General features: G+C 40.7%; 2 protein-coding genes and 1 long non-coding RNA gene across 7 annotated transcripts in view; 2 read left to right on the plus strand and 1 right to left on the minus strand.

The window, feature by feature from the left end:
* Positions 1-2943, minus strand: part of NALCN (sodium leak channel, non-selective) — a 315576-nt gene extending 312633 nt beyond the window's left edge. For 2 of the 3 annotated variants that reach the window (XM_025441082.3, XM_025441086.3), the window contains exon 1: positions 2428-2943. In XM_025441082.3, coding sequence (XP_025296867.1) covers positions 2428-2502 — 75 coding nt within the window. In that variant the 5' untranslated portion in view covers positions 2503-2943. The remainder of the gene's footprint in view (positions 1-2427) is intronic. The other variant, XM_025441081.3, reaches the window with a different exon arrangement.
* LOC112655880 (uncharacterized) lies at positions 1143-8444 on the plus strand. Of its 3 annotated transcripts, XR_003133933.2 has the most exons (6): positions 1143-1188; positions 2788-3308; positions 3390-3575; positions 4424-4594; positions 5340-5440; positions 6907-8444. It is a non-coding gene; the product is annotated as an uncharacterized LOC112655880 (long non-coding RNA). The 3 variants fall into 3 exon arrangements; XR_003133934.2 differs by lacking the exon at positions 4424-4594; XR_003133932.2 differs by lacking the exons at positions 4424-4594; positions 5340-5440; positions 6907-8444 and having other exon boundaries at positions 3390-3640.
* Positions 8445-18613: 10169 nt separating this feature from the next.
* Positions 18614-20348, plus strand: part of ITGBL1 (integrin subunit beta like 1) — a 212719-nt gene continuing 210984 nt past the window's right edge. Inside the window, exons 1-2 of the mRNA XM_025441198.3 lie at positions 18614-19095; positions 20057-20274. Coding sequence (XP_025296983.1) covers positions 18998-19095; positions 20057-20274 — 316 coding nt within the window. The 5' untranslated portion in view covers positions 18614-18997. The remainder of the gene's footprint in view (positions 19096-20056; positions 20275-20348) is intronic.

Consider the following 20348-nt stretch of genomic DNA (forward strand, 5'->3'; position numbering starts at 1 on the left):
GATGTCCATCCAAAAATCGATGGTTACTTCCATGCACGGTAAGTGACCGGGACAAGAAGCCTCATCTGATGTCTTCTGAGGCTTCCAGCTGACCAGGTTTAGGGAAATCTTGGAATCTTCAACACCATACTGAGGCCCAGGTGACATCTCTCTGGGCTGCACTCTCTGAAAAGTTCAATCAGGGGCTGGCATCTTGCCTTGCAATGAGATAATAAACCCACCAAGGAACCCTTGAGGAGTGATTTAAACATCATACACACAGACGCATAAATAGAAGGAGAGAGAAAACGGAATGAAATCAGAACTCCTAAACAACAACAAAAAAATCGCCTATCAGAAAATATTATAGCCCGGGGGATGGAAGTAAAGTCACAAGCACACAGTTTTAAAATGTATTTTCTCGCTATGTATATTTAATTAAGTTACATCTAGAAAAGAAACCTAGGCACAACCCATTCACTTTAGGCCAATATTAGCACTTTATTTTTTAAAGGAAATTTAAAAATAATTGGCATTTCATGTAGAATAATTTTTTTCAAATATCTGAAAATTTCAGAAAGAACAACTATATAAAAATCTAAGTTCCCAATAAATGATGAAACCATGTGGAAATAGTCTTCACAACACAATATGGAAAGTAATTTAAACAACAATAAATCCATAAACAATTTGTTTAGAAAAACTAACAACTTGTTTAATCATCTTAAAACATGGCTCTCAATTGTTTGATTTAATGCTAGTTTATTTCAGTTTGTATCTCTAAAATATATAGCTGTGCATATTTTTTTTAGAATTCATCAAGTCAGAACAGTTAAAAAATCCTATTAATGAAATAATTAAAGATCAAGATTTACAAATGTGAATGAAGTAATAAAGGCATCAATTTTACTGATCTTAGCACCACTCCTCACCAATCAGGCGTTACACACCTTTCTCTGTCGCTGATTAAATTACGGCTGTGTAAGTATCTATAATTCACCAATAGGTGCCAAACAATCCCACGAAAGGTGTAAAAGGTTTTGGGAAACCCATGGACTGCAATGAAGTAGTAATAGAAAAGCTGACCTCAGGCCTCCTGGAATCTGTAGGAAGTCAGCATATATGGAAGTTGACATCATAGAAGGCAAATACTTAATGTTCCAAAATCACTTTATCCCTCTACCTGCTCATCATCCCTTGGGTTTTTTTGTAAGTAAAATTAGGGAAAGCCAACAGGCTCTGTACTATATTTATTGCTGTAATTCAGTGAAAATGATTTGCTATTCTCTGAGTTCAATATAATTCACAGATGTGTGTTGTTTGACTTGCAAAACAATTTTGACAAATTAAAATCAATTACTGACATTGAAAACCATGAGGTTTTTAGTTTGTCCTGAAAAATAGGAAGATCTGGCTGGGTCAGGTATACATTTCCATATGGCAAAGAGCCACTGGAGATGTCCTGTGTCTCCTTTACAGAGGCACATTCCTCCCATTTGCTCCTACCCCCGAGCCTGTTTCAATGCCTGGCCCCAGGAGGCATTTGAGTGTGAGAGCCTGTACAGTTAAATCTGTATTCAACAGTATGAGATCAGGGAAGGGACCCTGTCAACAGAGAACTGTCAAACACAGGGAACTTTACAATCCAGAGGATGAAGCCAGGCTAATGTACTACCAAGACAGTAAACTATGAATTGGAGAAAATTGTGTTCATAGTCTGGCAAGGGCTTTGGAATGGCAGTAACTATGAAACTCAAGATAGTAAGAATGTAATGAAAATGAGTTATTTTCTTCTCACTAACTCATCTGTCCCTACTGCTTATTTCCACCTAAAATTAGTATCCCACTTGACACCATAGTGAGTAGCTGAGAAAATAATAACAATTGCTAAAAGAGAAATTTAAATATCCATAGGGGATCAGGCTCCTGGGTGGCTCAGTTAAGGGCTGGACTCTGGATCTCAGCTCAGGTCTTGATATTAGGGTTGTGAGTTCAAGTCCCGCACTGGGCACCAAGCTGGATGTGGAGCCTACTTATCTAAACATAAATTTAAAAAAAATACTTAAAAAATAAAAATAAACATCCATGGAGGGAATGCCATGTGCTTTATGGGAATATAGGAACTTATTTGACTCCAGGATTCTGTTAGATTTATGTGTAGATGACACTGAGGTTAAGATTGATTCTAGTCTGTACACATTTGTTTATATTGTGTGATTTCAGGGTTCACGTATGGCCCACTTGCCACTAAATTTTGATATGATTAAATTTTCTCTGTTAAAGACACTTTGGGCAGGGAAATGGATGGTCCGAAAGACCTACTTTAAAAATATAAACAGGCTAAGCAGGAGGCATCTAGTGCTTGCTAACTCATAGATTAGCATGTTCAGAATTTAGTTTATGCAGAATAGATGCATTTTGATAATAGAAAGCCTGAGGGAGGCTTACCGCAGTGTGGTTCCTAGATGTGCCAGCAGGAAGCATGATATTGAGTGTCTCTGGGGGGTCGTCTTGTCTCCTCATGAATCAGCTTCCAGGCAACCACGAAACATTCATTCACCACTTAAATATTGCAAGGCTTTGGAAGACACCTTAGATGTTACTTTTTCCTTAAGGCAATATTTCAAAACCTTTCTTGATAATAAGGATCACTAGGGTGATCTTAAATATTTCCATGGAAATTCTGCTTAAGGATCTCTGGAATGAGTCTTGCAACTATGGAGAATCTGTCTTAATCAAACAAGAATCCCTTTGAGCAAGGTCATTCCGGTAGTTGGCACTGATCTCTGATCATTTCTTTCTTAATAGACCAAAATGGACTTGCCCACTCTCTTCCCTTTCCTGTAAGCCCCATGAATCTCCATCATCATATGGACACTGGACAAGTTCTGGAATCCTGACATCATCATCATATGGGCACTGGACAAGTTCTGGAATCCTGACAGACCAACCCTGAACTTAAGTTGTAGCTATGTTATCTGAAGCACTGAAAAACATGTGAGTGCAACTAGGTGGTCAAGAACCATCTGCTGAGTCAGATTTGAGGTCTTTCCAAGATCATGAGGCCATTTACTGTTTCAAGAAGTTCCCATTTGCATTTATAAATCAGTCATAGATAGGGGGTAGGCTTATCACATGGCTCAACAGCAACTACAAGAAGGAAAGATGACATTAAACTTCAAACAGATAGAAGCTATAACTCTTAAAATGGGCTGAAATATGCTGGAGGAAGAAATTTAATCAATTAGTCTTATGAGAAGATAAGCTGCCTAATCATGGAGGACGGATTCCAGAGGACAAGCTGGAATTGGAGAATCATACAGCAAAAAGTAAGTGTGGTCCTCACATTATGCTTACTTTACAGATTAATTTTAAAAAGACTCAAAACTCACCATATTGTTCTACTTTAGACTATGTTTTCAGAGAAAAGACTGTGAAATAAGATATAAACAATAATACCTGTGAAGCACTTATTGGGGGAACAGAGCAGAGGTCGCCTTGTCCTGAGTGGTAACTGAGCCAATCGCCCAGAGAAGCTGGTAGATTTCTGAAAACAAAGGTCCTGCTTCAGGAGAGTCACTTGGTAATGAAATGATGTATGTACTATTTCATAATAAAAACTTCTACCAGAGAGAACTAAATCTTTCAGTTCTGAAAATAACCTTGAAGGTCTCATTTATTGTATAAAATATCTTGTAAGTTTGTGGTAACCAGGGGCCCAGGAACCACCCCCAGGTTGGTGGGCTAGGGCACTTTGCAAGGCAAGCCACCCAAAGGTCCTAGACCACAGGTGAGGGATCTGGAAGGAGTGAGAGATAAGAGGGCTGTTGAGCATCACTTATGAGCTCTGTGGTGAGCTGCAACAGTAGGCGCTGCTCATCTTGATAATCTTCTCTGGTAAACTGTCCAGGAAATGGAACCAACTAGAATCCCAGAGAAACTGTTCCTGGATGGAATAAACAATACGAGAAGCATATAGATCTGAATGAAGAACACAGAGAAGACAAGGGAGACAGGTGCTAGATCCCATAGATGCCACACCCAAGCCTCTCTAACAGGCCAGGGCACCCATCCACAGCTGCCGTTAGGATTAGTGCGGACTTCTCATAGCTGCCCCCTTATTCAGAGAATGGTGCTCTTTCGAATGGGGGATGACTTCACTTGGAAGATGTGCCTCCGCTGCCTCCCTGGCAGCAGCAGCCTGAAGCCAAAGACAAATGGATAGGTTTGCACCAAGACCCAGCCTCTTGCTTCCAAGAGGACCAACTCTGGTATCATTCATTCCCAGAGCTCCCCACTGGTCCTGGCAGAAACCAGTGTCCATCTGATGCCTGCATCTTTCCTTGGCTCCTTCCCCTGCTCATTTGAGTTGGTCCTGGCACTTGGAGGCTCCTCGCCTCCTACCCTGTCCTAGGAATGTACATTCTGTCCACCATTCCCACAGTGAGAACCATTTTCCGGGACGCAGTCTTAAGAAAGCAAAGCATTGCTGAGACCATCTGGATAGTATACATGACTGCAACCAAAGAAGGCCTCTATTTAACCTTGTAAGATTCTGGCAAGAGGGTGTGGAGATCCACTCATCTTGTGGCCACCCAGACAAGCTTCTGGATAAGTAAGTTCCCTTGTTTATTGCCTGCCACCTACTGTTTGGAGCTGCCTTCCTTCACTCCTGCTTTGTTCTCTGTGCTGGAGCCCATTCCACATTTCACCTGGCAACTCCTGAGGTTTCAAACCAACACATATACCAGGCCCTACTGGTATAAATAAAATTCAGGTTTTATTCTTCCCAAAACTTTGGAAACAAACAGCTGATAAAATTACGAAAATAATTATTGCTAGGTTTATCAAATGGAGAACACACGGGCATGGTTTTTATACATTTTGTTACAATTCTTGGTGTTCAAGACACAGAAGGGATACATGTTAATAATGCTACCAGCTCTGGACTTCTTATTTCACAAATGACAGCTGCTCCAAGATTCAAGTGTATTTTTTTTTTTTAAACATGATAACCTAGTTGTACAGCTTGGGTTCAGGTGAGCAAAGGTAGGAATGATGCAATCTGTTTTTTCCCTGGGTCATAGTGCAGCCTAGTGAGTAATATGGTTATCTTCAAGCTCAGTGCAATAGTAGCAATGCTCCTTGTGAAGGTTTATTTATTTTACATCATATTATTTCTACAAGTATTAACATATACATATATTAATATACACATATTTATACACACATATATATGTGTACATATATCTGTTTTGGCTGAAATTAAAAAATATAATTTAACAAGATAAAGTCAGGTTTATGCTACTTTTTAAAGTCAGTGAGTCTTGGGATAACACAGATTTCTTAATATTTTGTAGTCCTTCTATTTATGGAAGATACCCACCAAGTGAGAAAGAGAAATGAGAAAATATATCATTGGGAGGGGAAAAAATGACAAAGCCATTTGGAACCAGATTAGGTAAATAAAAAGATTCTTTAAGAAATGTGCATAGTTTGTCTCCCAAACTATTCCACCTCACTAACCCTAGTGGCAACCTGCAAACTTGGTGTTGAGATGTTTACATCTGGAATCTATCAAAATACAACTATTTCTTAAAGAGTATAAGTAGCTGAGGGAAATTTGTTAAAGATACAGGAAATATATTCACCTGATAGGTTATTCTACATTAATATTTACAAAGGATGAATTGAGCCTATTCTTCTTTTTCTCCAGTCTTTTTATTAAAATTGTTTATAAACATGTATCTTGCCACTTAGATTTTAAGACACTTAGAGAAAGTAATCTAATTTTATAAGCCTCTGCATCCCTATTTTTCCTTGTTTAGTATGTTTTTTACCTGGTAAGGTATTTAATCAGTATTTATTTAATGAATTAACAAAATGCCAATTAGTTCACAGATTCAATTGTTGAAGATTTTAATGCTTTGTATGAATAATTTCCCTTGGATGCAATAGGTATTTTTAGTGAGGCAGTAGAATATTTTTATATTAGGAGCTGAAAATTTTCCATTCTCTGACCAGAAACCAATCTCAAAACACAGCCGTGATAATGTCTAATTACTGAACCACCAGGGAACCGAAGCTTCCTATTTTAGTGTGAAAATAAAATAGAGGATGATGTTGAATAAGTATGTCCTCATTAGTCTTCAAAACATTCTCACATTGTGAGACTGGAAAGAGCCTTCAGAGGCCATTGGACTCAGCATCCACATCTAGGCAGGATGGTAACTAAATTATACCAAAAACACTGTTGCTTTCTTATATAAGAATCTCCTTGGAAAAAATTTATAAAGTTTTCCCAATGTTATATAGCAAAATAAAAATTACAGATGTGATCTGTTTGCTGTGTTTTTATTACATCAAGCCATTGGTGTAATGGGTCTTTGTAACTAAATTTAAGGACTCAAGCAATGGTTTTCTTGTTATCAAGAGTCTTCCCCAAATCCAATGATTGAAGAGTTAATTCATTTTCCCAAATAAGTCGTCAGAAATCAAATTCTTTGACTGAAGCCTATTTCCTGCCTTTGTCATATTACAAGTGGATATAAAATGATTGCTTGACATGAATTCTGCTATGTATTTGAGTATATGTTTATGTATTATTATTATTATGTGTACATGATTTTTTAAATTGACAAAGGAAGTCACTGAAGTTAGCCTAATCTACTTTTTCTCCAAATTAAGTAATTCATTTCCTCTTGATGAATTATTCAATATGGAGCCACAACTCGTAGATCACTGGAAATGATTACCTTTTTTGGTCATAAACAGTTGAATAATAGTAATTGCTTATGGTTTAAATTAACATATCCCACAGAATGTTAGGTGCTACATGTAGTACACAGAAAACATATATGTTATCTTAGTCTGAATTTCTCAGAAGCAGACGTTGGAATGAATATTTATGTGCAATTAATTTTAAAGCAAGTGCTCCCAGAGGAGATTGACATGGAAGTGGAGGAAGCAGCACAGCAAGAGGAAGAAGGCAGACAACTGTACAATTTTAGACAAAAGACCCACAGAGAATAAGGTTTATCATGATTACACAAAGGGATACTGGCTTTAACTTTTGCCTCAGAGTTGTCTAAATCAGGCAAATTTGCTGGGCTTTTCCCCAACTGGTTTCAGGTGAGTAAGCAAGGTCGTGGGAAGAAAGATGGTGAGGGAATAAAAATGAACAGCAGGCACTTCTGGCTGCAGGCACCTGTTGGCAGAGTGGCCCCAACAGTCCAAGGGCGGTGGCCAGAAGAATATCTGCAGGTGCTATTCTTTGAAGGTACACTAAAGGGGCTCCATCCACACTAATAAAAGTTTTGAATCTAAGGGAACCTGGGCAGGACAGCTCTGCTACTTGTAATAGATGCCATTAGGATGTTGAGAAAATGTAACCGACACATATAAGGCAGTCATATTACAACATAAAAAGTAAATAACTGTCACTGTAAGTCCAACATAAATTGAGATCATGGAGATTTTTTACATGGGCTGAAGGAGATTGAACAGACTTGTTTGTGGAAGACGTTGACGTCATATAGATTTCCAAAAAGCCAGAAGATTTAACTGCATGGAAGAGAAGAGAGGGCCTTTTTGAGTGGATGAAAAAGCAAAATTTTGCAGATGGGAAAGCACACATTGGGAAGGCATGAGGAGTCCAGAAATTTTGTTAGGGAGGAACTCCTGGGAAAAGGAAAGGCAGATAGCCGTCAGACTACTCTGCCAATCTGACATTGCTCTTTGCTAGTCCCACAGGAAGCTCTTGCGCAGTGATCATCCCTTAGAGCTTACTGTATGGGCAGAAATGGCTGCGCTTCTTACCTCATCCTTATCCAGTCAGTGATACGCTATCTCAACAAAAGCATGACCTTGGCTAGAAAGCTAAGGATTCTAAGCAAAGGTTATGATTGAATGCAAGGTGTGAGAAGTTGTGGGAGCGTGTGACACAATATCCTTGACTGTAGGGATGGAATAGGAACCACATTTGTAATCATGAGAAATATTAGAAATTGTGAGAAACATTCCTTGGATCTGTCCTCTTTGTTGATATTTGTTCTTGGATCTCAATCCTGGTACCATTCTTGATGGCACTTAATAAATGAACACTAAATGTGTTTCTTTTGAATGAATAGCTGAATGATCACAGGCAGTGAATGTTTCTACAGCAAGGGTATGGAATGTTCCAGTGTTCAAGGTGAATCAAAGACTACTGACTTGCCTGTGGACAAGTGACAGGGAAGCAAAAGTGGCTAAAATGGAAAATGGAAGAGTGCGGGACAAATCTCACCTGCTTTGTCATTTGACCTAAGACTAATTCTGTTCCAAAAGAAGCAACTGACTTTATGCACATATGACTTATCTATAATTAACTAACATTGTCATCTTGGTTTATTTGCCTGACTTTTGTGAGCAACATATTTCCACCATATGAAGTTGTAAGAATTAAGATAAAATATCAATCTTGTTGATCCTCAGAGGCAAATATTTTTTTTCAAAATATGAAAAAATTTGGGATGCCTGGGTGGCTCAGGGCGTGGTCTGGGGGTTCTGAGATCAAGTTCCACATTCGGTTCCCTTTGAGGAGCCTGCTTCTCCCCATGCCTGTGTTCCTACCTCTCTTTCTGTGTCTCTTGTGAATAAATAAATAAAACCTTTAAAAAAGTATGAAAAAATTTTGGGGACGCCTGAGTGGCTCAGTAGGTTAAATGCCTGACTCTTGATTTTGGTTCAAGTCATGATTTCAGGGTTGTGAGATCGAGCCCCATATTGAACTCCACCCTAGGCATGTAGGCTGCTTAAGATTCTCTCTCTCTCTCTCTCTCTCTCTCTCCTTCTATACCCACCTCCAAAACTATGAATTTTTTTTCACATTTAAGAAAAATCTGAAATCAGATCAATGGCAATTGATTGCATCTTGCAGTATCTGTTGGCCAAGGCAGTCACGATAATGCACAGATGTCAAAAGCTCTAACCTTGAAATTTGCAAATGTGGTGTCAGCCTCCTGGAATAAAATCCCAGAGACAGTAGCAGAGCAATCTTGGAACCAAATGGGGGTGGTGACCAGGTATGGACCACAGTGATTTAGAATTGCTTAGCAAGATTTTGGAAGCTGGAACCAAAATTTGGCTAGCTATACAAATATGCTAATAACTTAGCACCAAAGAGGTTTGATTTCTTTGATAGATTGTTTTCAGCAGAATCACATAGTCAACACTTAATGATACAGAGGATGATGTAGTATAAAAAATACAGTCATACAATTCTAAGTTGAATAGTGAATGGTTGGATTTTGCAAAGGAGTTTTAGGAATATCTCAACCAATTTATTTCACTTGTGTTTTCTCTTTTATTTATAGAATACAGAGATATGATAAAAATAAATGCACTTCTAAATAAGCCTAAAAGATCTCTTTCAATAAGTATAAAACAGCTAACTGATAAGAACACATGTCACAGTTTAGTTGGCCACATTTTGTCTTTCTGTATGGTACATGAAATGATGATGGATCTTGAATGGATAGCGTGGGAAGTGACAGACACATCATAGGTTCTCAATGAAAGTAAATGGACTTGAGCTTTCAATTATTTGTTACTTTGCCAATCCTAAAGAATTCAGGTATTTAAGCCATTGCAATAAAGCTTTGGAAGAACTAACACAATAAAAATGAAAATACACTAGTTAAATCATCAAATTAAGGTTTTATTGCTTCACTTTATAGTTTTATCATCAAATGAAAGAAGTCTAGGCTACCCTTCTAACCACAGCTATAGCCAATCAACTGTAAGTAGACTTAGGAAGAAAGTTAATTAAAAATACCATAATTATGAAACAATGAACTCAATTTTCTATTTGTGTTCAATATCCTTTCCATACACCAGGAACTATTAAAGACATTTAGGTTTTCAGTTGTTGAATATGAAGCTTCATTTGGTTCTATAATGCCAAAGCAATTGATGTAGGGGGAGAATTAACTAAGGAACCTAGTTGTTTGACCATTGCAGCCAGAATTTGAAAGGCCAGTGTAATTTATAGTGTTGCTGTACACAAGGGGAAAGCAGAAGGTGGGAGGAGAAGTAGTCATCCACTGAGTTACTCAGACAAGATAATGAGCTGCTCACTCTTGAAAAACTGGCTTATCATTCCAGTTCTTACTCAGCTACTTGTTTTTTCTTCTTTTTAGTTATTGGCCTCATTTACCCCTCTCCCTTTCCCTAAAGCAATTTAATTGGTATTTACAGTAATTTATCTGTGTTGATTACCAGGCCTGTATCAATTGAAATGGTTAAGACTGAAATTCGTCATTATTTATGCAAAGAAAAGGTTTTGCTGACAATTTTCTTCACCATAGGAAAATGCTTATATGTTGTTTGGTCAAACAAATTATATCAAAGTTCACAAAATGTTTTTTAGACCTATCCTTTCAGATTATAAGTTGCATATTATTGTGGGAAAAAGTTCAGCTCTTATACAGGATCTTATACTGCTGTTATTATTCTCTCAGTACTTATCACTGCCTCAGATAACATACTCAAGGCACGACACCTGGCTCAGGAACAAGCTCACAACCTGCCAAGCATCTCTCTCTCTCTCTCTCTCTCTCTCTCTTTTTAAATTGGAGTTCAATTTGCCAACATATATCACATCACCCAGTGCTCATCCTGTCAAGTGCCCCCCTCAGTGCCCGTCACCCAGTCACCCCAACCCCGTGCCCACCTCCCCTTCCACTACACCTTGTTCGTTTCCCAGAGTTAGGAGTCTCTCATGTTCTGTCTCCCTCTCTGATATTTTCACTCATTTTCTCTCCTTTCCCCTTTATTCACTTTCACTATTTTTACCTAGGTAATCTCGTAGGTAATGCCCCTTTAGTCTGTTTATTTTTTCCTGATTGATGTAGAATGGGTCCTAGTTACATTGGAATGATAGTGAAGATAATGGAAGCACTAATGTGGATAACAGTTTTAAAAGACGGTACCCTCAGGTATACACTGCATGAAACCCCGGAGTATTGCTACAGCGAGGAAGAAACCAAGAGGTTAATGCTACTGAGCAGCTTTGTAAACCAGCCCACAAAGTGGAAAGGGCCCTGGCACAGAGTTCAAGTAAAACTACACATAAATGAAATATTTTTAACTTCTGGAGACTTCGCTATATAAACCAGCTCTATACAAAAACCCATTATCAGAAAACTAGGTACTAGTTTCTATTATTTCCATCTCTGAGGTATGTATAATTGTAAGCAAATATATATAAATATAATATATAAATATTCATATAAAATATGTGTTATTTAAATATTATTTATATTTTATATAATATGATATATAAATATGATATTTATATAATAATATATATTTGCTTACATATATATGTATATACATCTATATTCCTATTCCTCTTTATTCCTGGAAGGTTCTGGACAAATATATAAAGAAAATATAGTCACAGAAATTTACAATTGGAGAGAACCAACACTTCCCTTAATCATGCCACTTTGGAAACCGAAATTCATCAGGCTAAGGAAGCCAGCCAAGATCAGACAGCTACTTGATGAAAACACCAGCATCAGAAACCCTTCACTGAACAAATAGTCCAGTGTTCTCTTGACTTGTCCACCCCTGATCATATGCCCCCAGTTGTTATTAATTGATTAACAGCTGAGCATGACTTTAAGAACTAAGAGTCTATTCGTAGGGATTAAATAATATTGAAGTGAGAAATTTCTTTCCCCCTAAAGTCAATGAAAACAACCTCTAGATTTTTCTTTTCCTAAAATTTCCCTTTAGCATCAATTAGAACTGCAAAAATACTCAGAAGCTGTAAGATCATTTCTTATCCCAAGGGCTCCTGATATTTCCAGGTGTTTTTACTACGTGGGAGGAAAAAAAATGCCTTCTGGTTCTGCACTAATGTCTGGAAAAGATGTTAACTAAACACCTTTTCATTCCACAGCTCTGGCCCAGCTGAAAAGTTCTTTTTCTTGGAAATTTAAACTTATTTTTATTGCTGCCCGGGAATATTTAGCCTTCTTAAGCTTTGGTGTACCTTTTACCATTTGAAAACCTGGAAGCCTCCTTTTGACTAAAAATATTACCCAAGTGGGTTTTGAGTGAAAATGAGGTTGTTTTTTACTTCACACTTGACTCTAAGTGATTCAACAATTAGCTTGCATACATACAGTAGGAGCTGTTCTTTATCTGACTCTAGATTACTGTTCTTGATTATTTTCATGACATATAATTTTCTTTCTGATATTTATAGTTCACTTGCCTAAACTCATCTCTTCACAACGTACTGATTCTTTCTTTCCATTAAACCCAAAATTCTCTCTTTTAGTTCAAATTGTTGAATTTAATCAAGATGTATCAAACTTCTGTAAATCATTCATTGGTTCATTCGATCGTTCTCTAAGCAAATATTTGTTGAGATTCTACTCTGCAGAGTACAGGAGTTATAGCAAAGGATGAGAGAGCAAAGATCCTTGTTCTCATGGAGTTTGCATTTAAATGGGAAGTGGTACTTGCCATCAGGGAAATACAAATCAAAACTACAATGAGATACAACCTCACACCTGTGAAAATGGCTAAAATTAACATGACAGGAAACAACAAATGTTGAAGAGGATGTGGAGAAAGGGGAAGCCTCTTGCATTTTTGGTGGGAATGCAAATTGATACAGCTACTCTGGAAAACAGTGTGGAAGGTCCTCAAGAAGTTAAAAATAGAGCTGCCCTATTTTTAGAGATGGGGCAACTGGGTGACGGGCACTAAGGAGGGCACTTGATAGGATGAGCACTGGGTGTTAGACTATATGTTGGCAAACTGAATTTAAATAAAAATTTTAAAAAATAAATGGAGAGTGGTAGATTATACACAGTGGGTAAATAAATGGGAAAACATAATGTTAGGCCCTGGTAAAAGCCGCCAAGAAAATAAAAGATGCTTGGTCAGGAGAGCAGTTTTAGACAGGAGGGAAGGAGGGAAGAAGGGAGGAAGGATTGTAGGAAGAAAAGGAAGGAAAGGAGGTAGGGAATAATACATACATATATACATATGTGCATATTTCTAAAAATTTTTCTCATTCAGCCTAGCATCTCACATACCTTACCTTACTGCCTTCAGTTTTTGAGTGTCTCTGCCTTGTTGACATGAAGCACAGTGATGGAGCTCTACAATACCCATACGAGGGCTGTAAGGATGTCAATACTGTTACAAGTGGGGATTAGGAGACTGTCTTGTGTCTGAGTGATCAGCCTTAGTGAAGGCTGTTCCTGAAGCCTAGGGCAATTCCCAGTGGGAGGTGCAGCTGTGAGCTATCAGCTGTGGATACTGCCATCAGCCAGGGGATGTGTGTATGGGCGCTAGAGCGGGCATTTGGGTTGAGCATTCACTATAGAGATAGTCAGAATCCAAACGTAGAGTGTTTTGTGTAAAATTATAGAGTACTTAAGTTTTATGCTAATACCCAATGGAGAGCTATCAAAACATTCTTCAATAAGAAAAAAAATATTTTTCAATAAGAAAAGGAGATGATAAAATTTGTATATTAGAAGGATGTCCTAGGGAGTTGGCTAAGAGTAGACAGGAAAGATGAGACTTGATATATCCAGGCCAGCTGGGAAGCTATGGCATTGGTGCTTAAGAGAAAAACAAAAAGACAGTAAAGATGTTGAAGTGGGAGGTTGGATTACTAAGAGGAGGAATCCACATGAACTGTAGAGAGGAATCAAAGATAACAGAATTATGGCTGTAGGAATTAGGCAAAGAAATGATATAATTACTAAACCTAAGAATATAAGAAAAGAAGCTGGTGTTATTTGGATTCATGTTATATCTACATGATGTCAAGAGCTCAGAAATGTCATTTGACAACTGATCCAGAAGCCACTATATCCTCTGCATCATTGTTGGCTCGTAGATCTAGTATTCATGTTTTGCATCTTTTAATATGTTCCTGCCTCACATAGATTCAGGTGTTGGCAGAAAAGGTAGTGAAAACCCAAGTTTTCAGGGGTAAACTAAGATTAGTAACACAATTGATGGGATCTTATATATCATTCTTGTGATGAACGAAATAAAGACATGGACTGATGGTAGACAACTCTGTAACCTGGTAAGAAGATGGACTGCCTGTTCAATATATAATAATTAGGGGACTGCTATTGTCTTGAAGAACGGTCTTGCTTATGTTTGACGGTCCTCTGGCTACTTTTTTTCAACTACCTTATTAATTCTGTGGTTGAAGATGGAGGAAGTGTTCTCATCATGTTTACTTTTAAAAGGATGAGAGAAATATGAAAACAGTATCCATAATGATTTTGGATAAAATCTGATTAAAAGTGGGACACCTGGGTGGCTCAGCGGTTGAGCGTCTGCCTTTGGCTCATGGCGTGATCCCAGAGTCCTGGGATCGAGTCCCACATCGGGCTCCCTGCATGGAGCCTGCTTCTCCCTCTGCCTGTGTCTCTGCCTCTCTCTCTCTCTCTCTCTCTGTCTGTCTCTCATGAATAAATAAATAAATAAATAAATAAATAAATAAAATCTTAAAAAAAAAATCTGGTTAAAAGAGCTGAGCCCAGGTAAAACTTAACAAAGTAAATATCAACTTGTATTTGGGGGGAATATACTTGTACAAGCACATGATTGGAATAATGAGACAGTCAAGAAGCTAATCTTCAGCTTATTAGTAGAAACATATGAAGGAAAAATGCTGAAAGCACCAACATGTTCCTATTGGAAGAGGCCTCGGTGAAGACGTGGCAGCCGGGAGACCCACGAGCTAACTGCAGGCAATCAGAGGCTTATCACCCCCTCTCCTGTCCTTGAAATGTACGTTCTGCTCACTCTTCCCACAGTGGGAATCATTTCTGAGGACACAGCCTTGAGAGAGCCATGTGCTGTTGAGACCATCTGGATGGTGTACGTGACTGAACCCAGCTAAGGCCTCCATATCAACACTTAAGTTTCTGGCAGGCATGTGTGGAGATCTGTGTGTCTTGCAGCTGCCCAAGGCAGGCCTTGTAAGTAAGTTCTTCTGCTTATTACACCTGCTGCCTACCAATCTGGAGTGGCCTGCCTGTTTCTCAGGCTCTACTTGCCCTCTATGTTTGGGGGCCTTTTATGAAACAAAAGTTGCCCACACATCAGACCACACCTCCGCTATGGTTTCACTTGTGCATGTCACAATTTACATCTGCACCAGATACTGCAAAAAACCCCAAGAAATCAGGGTTTTGAAGGCTTGAAGTTGTACTTCTTGAAGAAGAGGTGATGGAAATGAGAATGTTTATCCCGAGAAGTGTAGAATTATTGGGGGGTGTATGTAGATAGGTAGTGGGACTGGGAAATACACACATTATATCTTAAAATATTTTAAGCAAGCCTCGTGGCCAGCATGTTATTTTATGACCATTAGGAGTGGATTTGAAGCCAAGGGGTGAGAATGTCAGAACTGTTCTCAAAGAGAAACGTGCTCCCTTTAATTTTTGTAGTCTTCTGAATCTACCTAATCATTCATCAGGTATGTTGTACATTGTAAAAAAAAATTAATTTTGGACCAATACAACCTTCGATAAAAAAGTCCCTTGAACCCTGAGATTCTATGATTTTGTGACCCGAGGACTCAAAACTAAGATGTTTTCAATTCCTAGGAACTTGATTCCAGATGCCGGGAGTCCTCCCTCCCAACATCCAATCCAAACCACTGCCTTTTCCCTGGCGCTGCCCCGAGGTCTGCAAGGTCAGTGAGAACCTCAGGGCTTTCCAGGCAGAAACTGGGCTCTGCATCCACCCTCATTAGGATGCACGTCCTTGAGGTTTCTGCACACGGGGAGAGAGGAAAAGTAGGCACTTCTAAGGCATTTAGTACTTTGGCAGAAAAAAAATAAAATAGAAGTTTGCTAAAAGGAGAAAATTTGAAGCTATTCTTTTTATTTTGATAGAGTTTCTGTGTATCCGAGACTTTCTACTGAGTCACCAAGCCAGCCATGATAGTACTATTTCAACTTATTGGGAGTATTATTTTTGAGTCACAGTAATATAATGATTTGAACATTTAAATGCTTTCTGTTACCTAGGACGTCCGATCTTTACTTCACAGCTGCACACTCATAATGATGAGATTCCAAGTTGCACACCACACTGTAAGAAAATATCACAGGGTAAAAAAAAAAATTGTTCTAGTTCATGGAAGAAACGTTCAAACATCAGGTCCCTATTTCACAGCGATTCCTTTTTTCCCCTCAGAAAATACGCAAAAAGTAAGTAAGATATGACTCATTTGTTACAAGTCCCATGTTTTCACTGCAAATTCCTTGTCAGGCTTTGGAATTCATGCTTCCCTTCTACTCTTCCCATATTCTCTGAGTCACCAAGGTTTTTAGATGTTGGCAGAAGAGTGTGTTCCTATGTCTTCACAGGGTTCCACGTGGCTGGGAAAGGATAAATACCGGAAGTTAAACTAGGAGTGAGTGTAAGTATCACCCTTAGATCTGGGCATCTGTGGCCCCCGCTCCAGGCTCTGTGCTTTGCAAGGCTTCTTCTCAAATCATGATGTGCAAGTGGATTTCTTAGGATATTGTTAAAGGCACCCTGTGACTCAGTAGGTCTGGGGTTGGGCCTGAGAACTTGCATTTCTTTCTTTCTTTCTTCTTTCTTTCTTTCTTTCTTTCTTTCTTTCTTTCTTTCTCTTTCTTTCTTCTTTTTTAAGATTTTATTTATTCATGAGAAACACACATAGAGAGAGACAGAGACATAGGCAGAGGGAAAAGCAGGCTCCTTGCAGGGATCCTGAATCAGGACTTGATCCCAGGACCGTGGGATCATGACCTGAGCTGAAGGCAGATGTTCAGCCACTGAGCCACCCAGGTATCCCCAGAACTTGCATTTCTAACAAGTTCGCAGGTGCTGCACGTGCTGCAGGTGCTGCTGGTTCACAGATTATACTTTGAGAATAGCTGGTTTAGTGACTCCTTCTGTCTACCTTCCAGAAACCCTCCCCCCACCCCCAGGATGAGTAGTTCATGTGACCCAGGGAACTTGCCGACCCAGAGACTATGTCACTCCCTCTCAACCACACTCCAAGTATCTGGGACTCCAGAATTCTGTCTAGACTACTTTCTGGCCAGTGTACACCCTTCTCCAGTCTGTCTTCCTGATGGCAATTCCCTCAACAACATGTCCGTGAAGGCTTAAGAGTTGACAAAGGGTCAACTGTACGGGCTCAGCTGTGTGGGCTAGGATGTGGCCCACATCCCCCTTGGTATAAATGGAGATTGAAGAAGCAGGAGAAAAGGAGGGGGCTCTATACAGAGGACCTTTTTGTACCTTCTTGCCTCTCAAGGCAAAAGCTGGGGTTAGTCTTATGTCTGTTTGTGTAAGTAGCAGGAAGAAATAACATCCTGTTACAGCTTATCCAGATGTTAAAACCACAGAACTGCAGCCTGGATGGTTCTAGCTGGTGAGGAACTATTGCATCTAAGGTGCTTAGAGGAAAGAAAAAATGTTTTCTATCCTTTCATGCTACCCTCCCCCTCCAGGTGATCACTTAGTGTATGGGGCTTTGAGGTCCCACAGACTTCAGCAGAAACCCCACTCTAACTTCTTGCACAAATTGGAGCAAGACAGTCACTTTTGAGCAAGAGGTCATTCCACCCCTTCCCTAGATCCACCCAGACTACTTGTCTTCATCCCCCGTTTGTAGCTCAAACGTCATCACCTTGACTGGATCAGGTACCTCCAGCTACTCTGGAAGTAACTGCATTCCTCTTTCTTGGCATTTTGTCCGTGTGTGTGTGTGTGTGTGTGTGTGTGTGTGTGTTTTAAAGATTTTATTTATTCATGAGAGATACACAGAGAGAGGCAGAGACATAGGCAGAGGGAGGAGCAGGCTCTCCATGGCGAGGCTGATGCGGAACTCAATCCCAGGACCCTGGGATCACGACCTGAGCCAAAGGCAGATGCTAACCACTGAGCCACAGATGCGGCCCTTATATTTGTGTTTTTGATTGATGTCCACTAGCCCACTGGATTCCAAGGGCAGGGATCATGTCTCTTTAATTCTCTAGTTGTGTCCTCTCTTATCTTGGCACACAGCCTGGTACCTGACAGACGCAAAACCCGTGTTTGCCAAATGAGTAAATGAATGTGTAGTTATTGTTAATATTAGAGATAAAATATACCAGATGACTGGCACATAGTAGGTGCTTAATCAATGACAGCGATGATTTTTCAGTGTAGTCAACACTATAATCAGATGTTTTACTTTGTTTCTCCATATTTTGTTCACGGGAGGGAGAATGGGGTGAATCTGGGACTCCTACATTTGAACTATCCAAGACAAGAGGAAAACGTGGTGTGATATACCACTGGCCCAAACAACCAGAAGCATGACATACTTTTCAAAGGCTTAAGAAATGAATGATTCATCATTTAAAACAAAAAGTTCAAGAAAAAGTTGTACTTGTCGATTGCGTTGGCCCCACACAACTCATACCCCAAATTGTGCACCTTCCTGAAAAGCCTCTGGTGAAAGTAATTCCCCGCCCAAGTGTCCTCGCTGACGTCACCATCCGCCGGCCCTTTCGTATCTAGGGAATTACTTTATCTGTCTCTTTGATATCAACTATCCCAAATATTCCCTTGTCAAATATTTCTGGGGCTTGCATTGCAGAAAGAAACGATTTTCCCAAATCTGTGAACAGGACATTTTTTTTTTTTAATGTCAAAATAAACCATCTGCTTGTACAACTGTTTCTAATTACTTCCCTGCCTAGACTCTGCACTTGAGGGGTTTGGTACCAGCACCCCGCCCAAGCAGTGCCTCTGCCCAAATCCTCGCAGGCAGCTCCTCAAGGCACTCCCGGCTCCGGAGAGAGGCCGGACCCGCCCGCTCTGGTGTCCGTGGGTCGGTCTGGGTCTGCAGGCGGTCTGCTGGTGGCACCGCTCCCTGCCACCCCCCCAGGCCCCCACCGGGAGCCCCACCCAACAGGAGCGCAGCTCGACTGCAGGGCCCCAGGAGCTCAGCATGCGTCCCGCAGGCTTCAGGAACTTCTTGCTGCTGGTGTCCTCTGTTCTCATTGTGGGGCTGTCAGCTGTTCCTCAGAGCTTCTCACCATCCCTGAGGTAAGTTTGGTTTGTTATTTTTGAGAAGGATCTGCCCTGCTTTGCGTGGCAGGGCTCAAGTTTGCAGGATGGCTGCCCTAAGCCAAGAGCACTTAGGAAGTTGGACGCGGGATAAACTGTTTTCAACCTGTTCCTGTTCCTTTCCTTATATCTGCACTGTGTGTTGCTTCGTGTCTGTCCTTTTACTTTTCCTCCGGAAAAAGACAGTGAATAAATAAAAACATGTCATTTCCCCGTATTTTAATCCACCCCAAGAGGAGCTTCTGCCCTGAGGCTAAGGTAGTGCTATGTGTACCTGTGTGTGTGCTCATAGCCTAACAGACTCATTTCACAGGGTCTGTATTACATTAATGGGTTGCATTTTGAAAGAGACTTTGAGACACACAATCATAGCTAAACTTTTAAAAAATATAGTTTATAAGCACTGCTTGATGCAACTTTTAAAAATAATATGCCCCAGACTATGGTCCTCCATATTCATCTCTTCTTTTTCTTTTCTTTTTTTTTTTCTTCTTCTTTTTCTTAAAACGGCTGCCCCTGGCCATCAGATAGCAATGGGACTCTTTAAAGAGCACCGAAACGTCAGCCAAATGTCATCCTTTGCATCTATTTGCATTTAATCTAAATGTGCGCATAAGATTCAGCGGCGAGCCACCAAGAGGCTGGGCAGGATCACCTCTGTACACCTGGGAGGCGGTCCTACGCCTGGGCGTGCAGGTGTATGACCCCTCCGACACTTTGGTCTGAGTCAGGGTCATTTCCCTTGCGGTGGCCAACGGGGCCGGGCGGGGCGGGGGGGGGGGTGCGCGGTGGCAGAGAGATGTGGAACCGCACGCTCCCTTCCGACTAGGCAGTTGCATGTCGCCGTGGGGGTGGGCACCGGGTGCAGGCGGGGACTCCGAGCAAATGCCGTAGAGTCTGCCCTTGACCGTGGCCCTGCTGTGGTTTGTCGCCCCCGCAGGAGTGGGACTGGCGCCCCGTGCAGGCTGTCCCGCGCCGAGTCTGAGCGCCGCTGCCGGGCGCCCGGGCAGCCTCCGGGGAGCGCTCTGTGCCACGGCCGCGGCCGGTGCGACTGCGGAGTCTGCATCTGTCACGTGAGCGAGCCCGGCGTGTACTTCGGGCCCCTGTGTGAGTGCCACGAGTGGGTGTGTGAGACCTACGACGGGAGCACCTGCGCAGGTAAGGGGCAGCTGGCGCACGCGGGCGCATCCCTCCCGGGGCCGCCCCGCCCCCCGCCGGGGCTCCCGGGCCCT

Source organism: Canis lupus, chromosome 22 (genome assembly GCF_003254725.2).
Source record: "Canis lupus dingo isolate Sandy chromosome 22, ASM325472v2, whole genome shotgun sequence".
Lineage (NCBI taxonomy): Eukaryota > Metazoa > Chordata > Mammalia > Carnivora > Canidae > Canis > Canis lupus.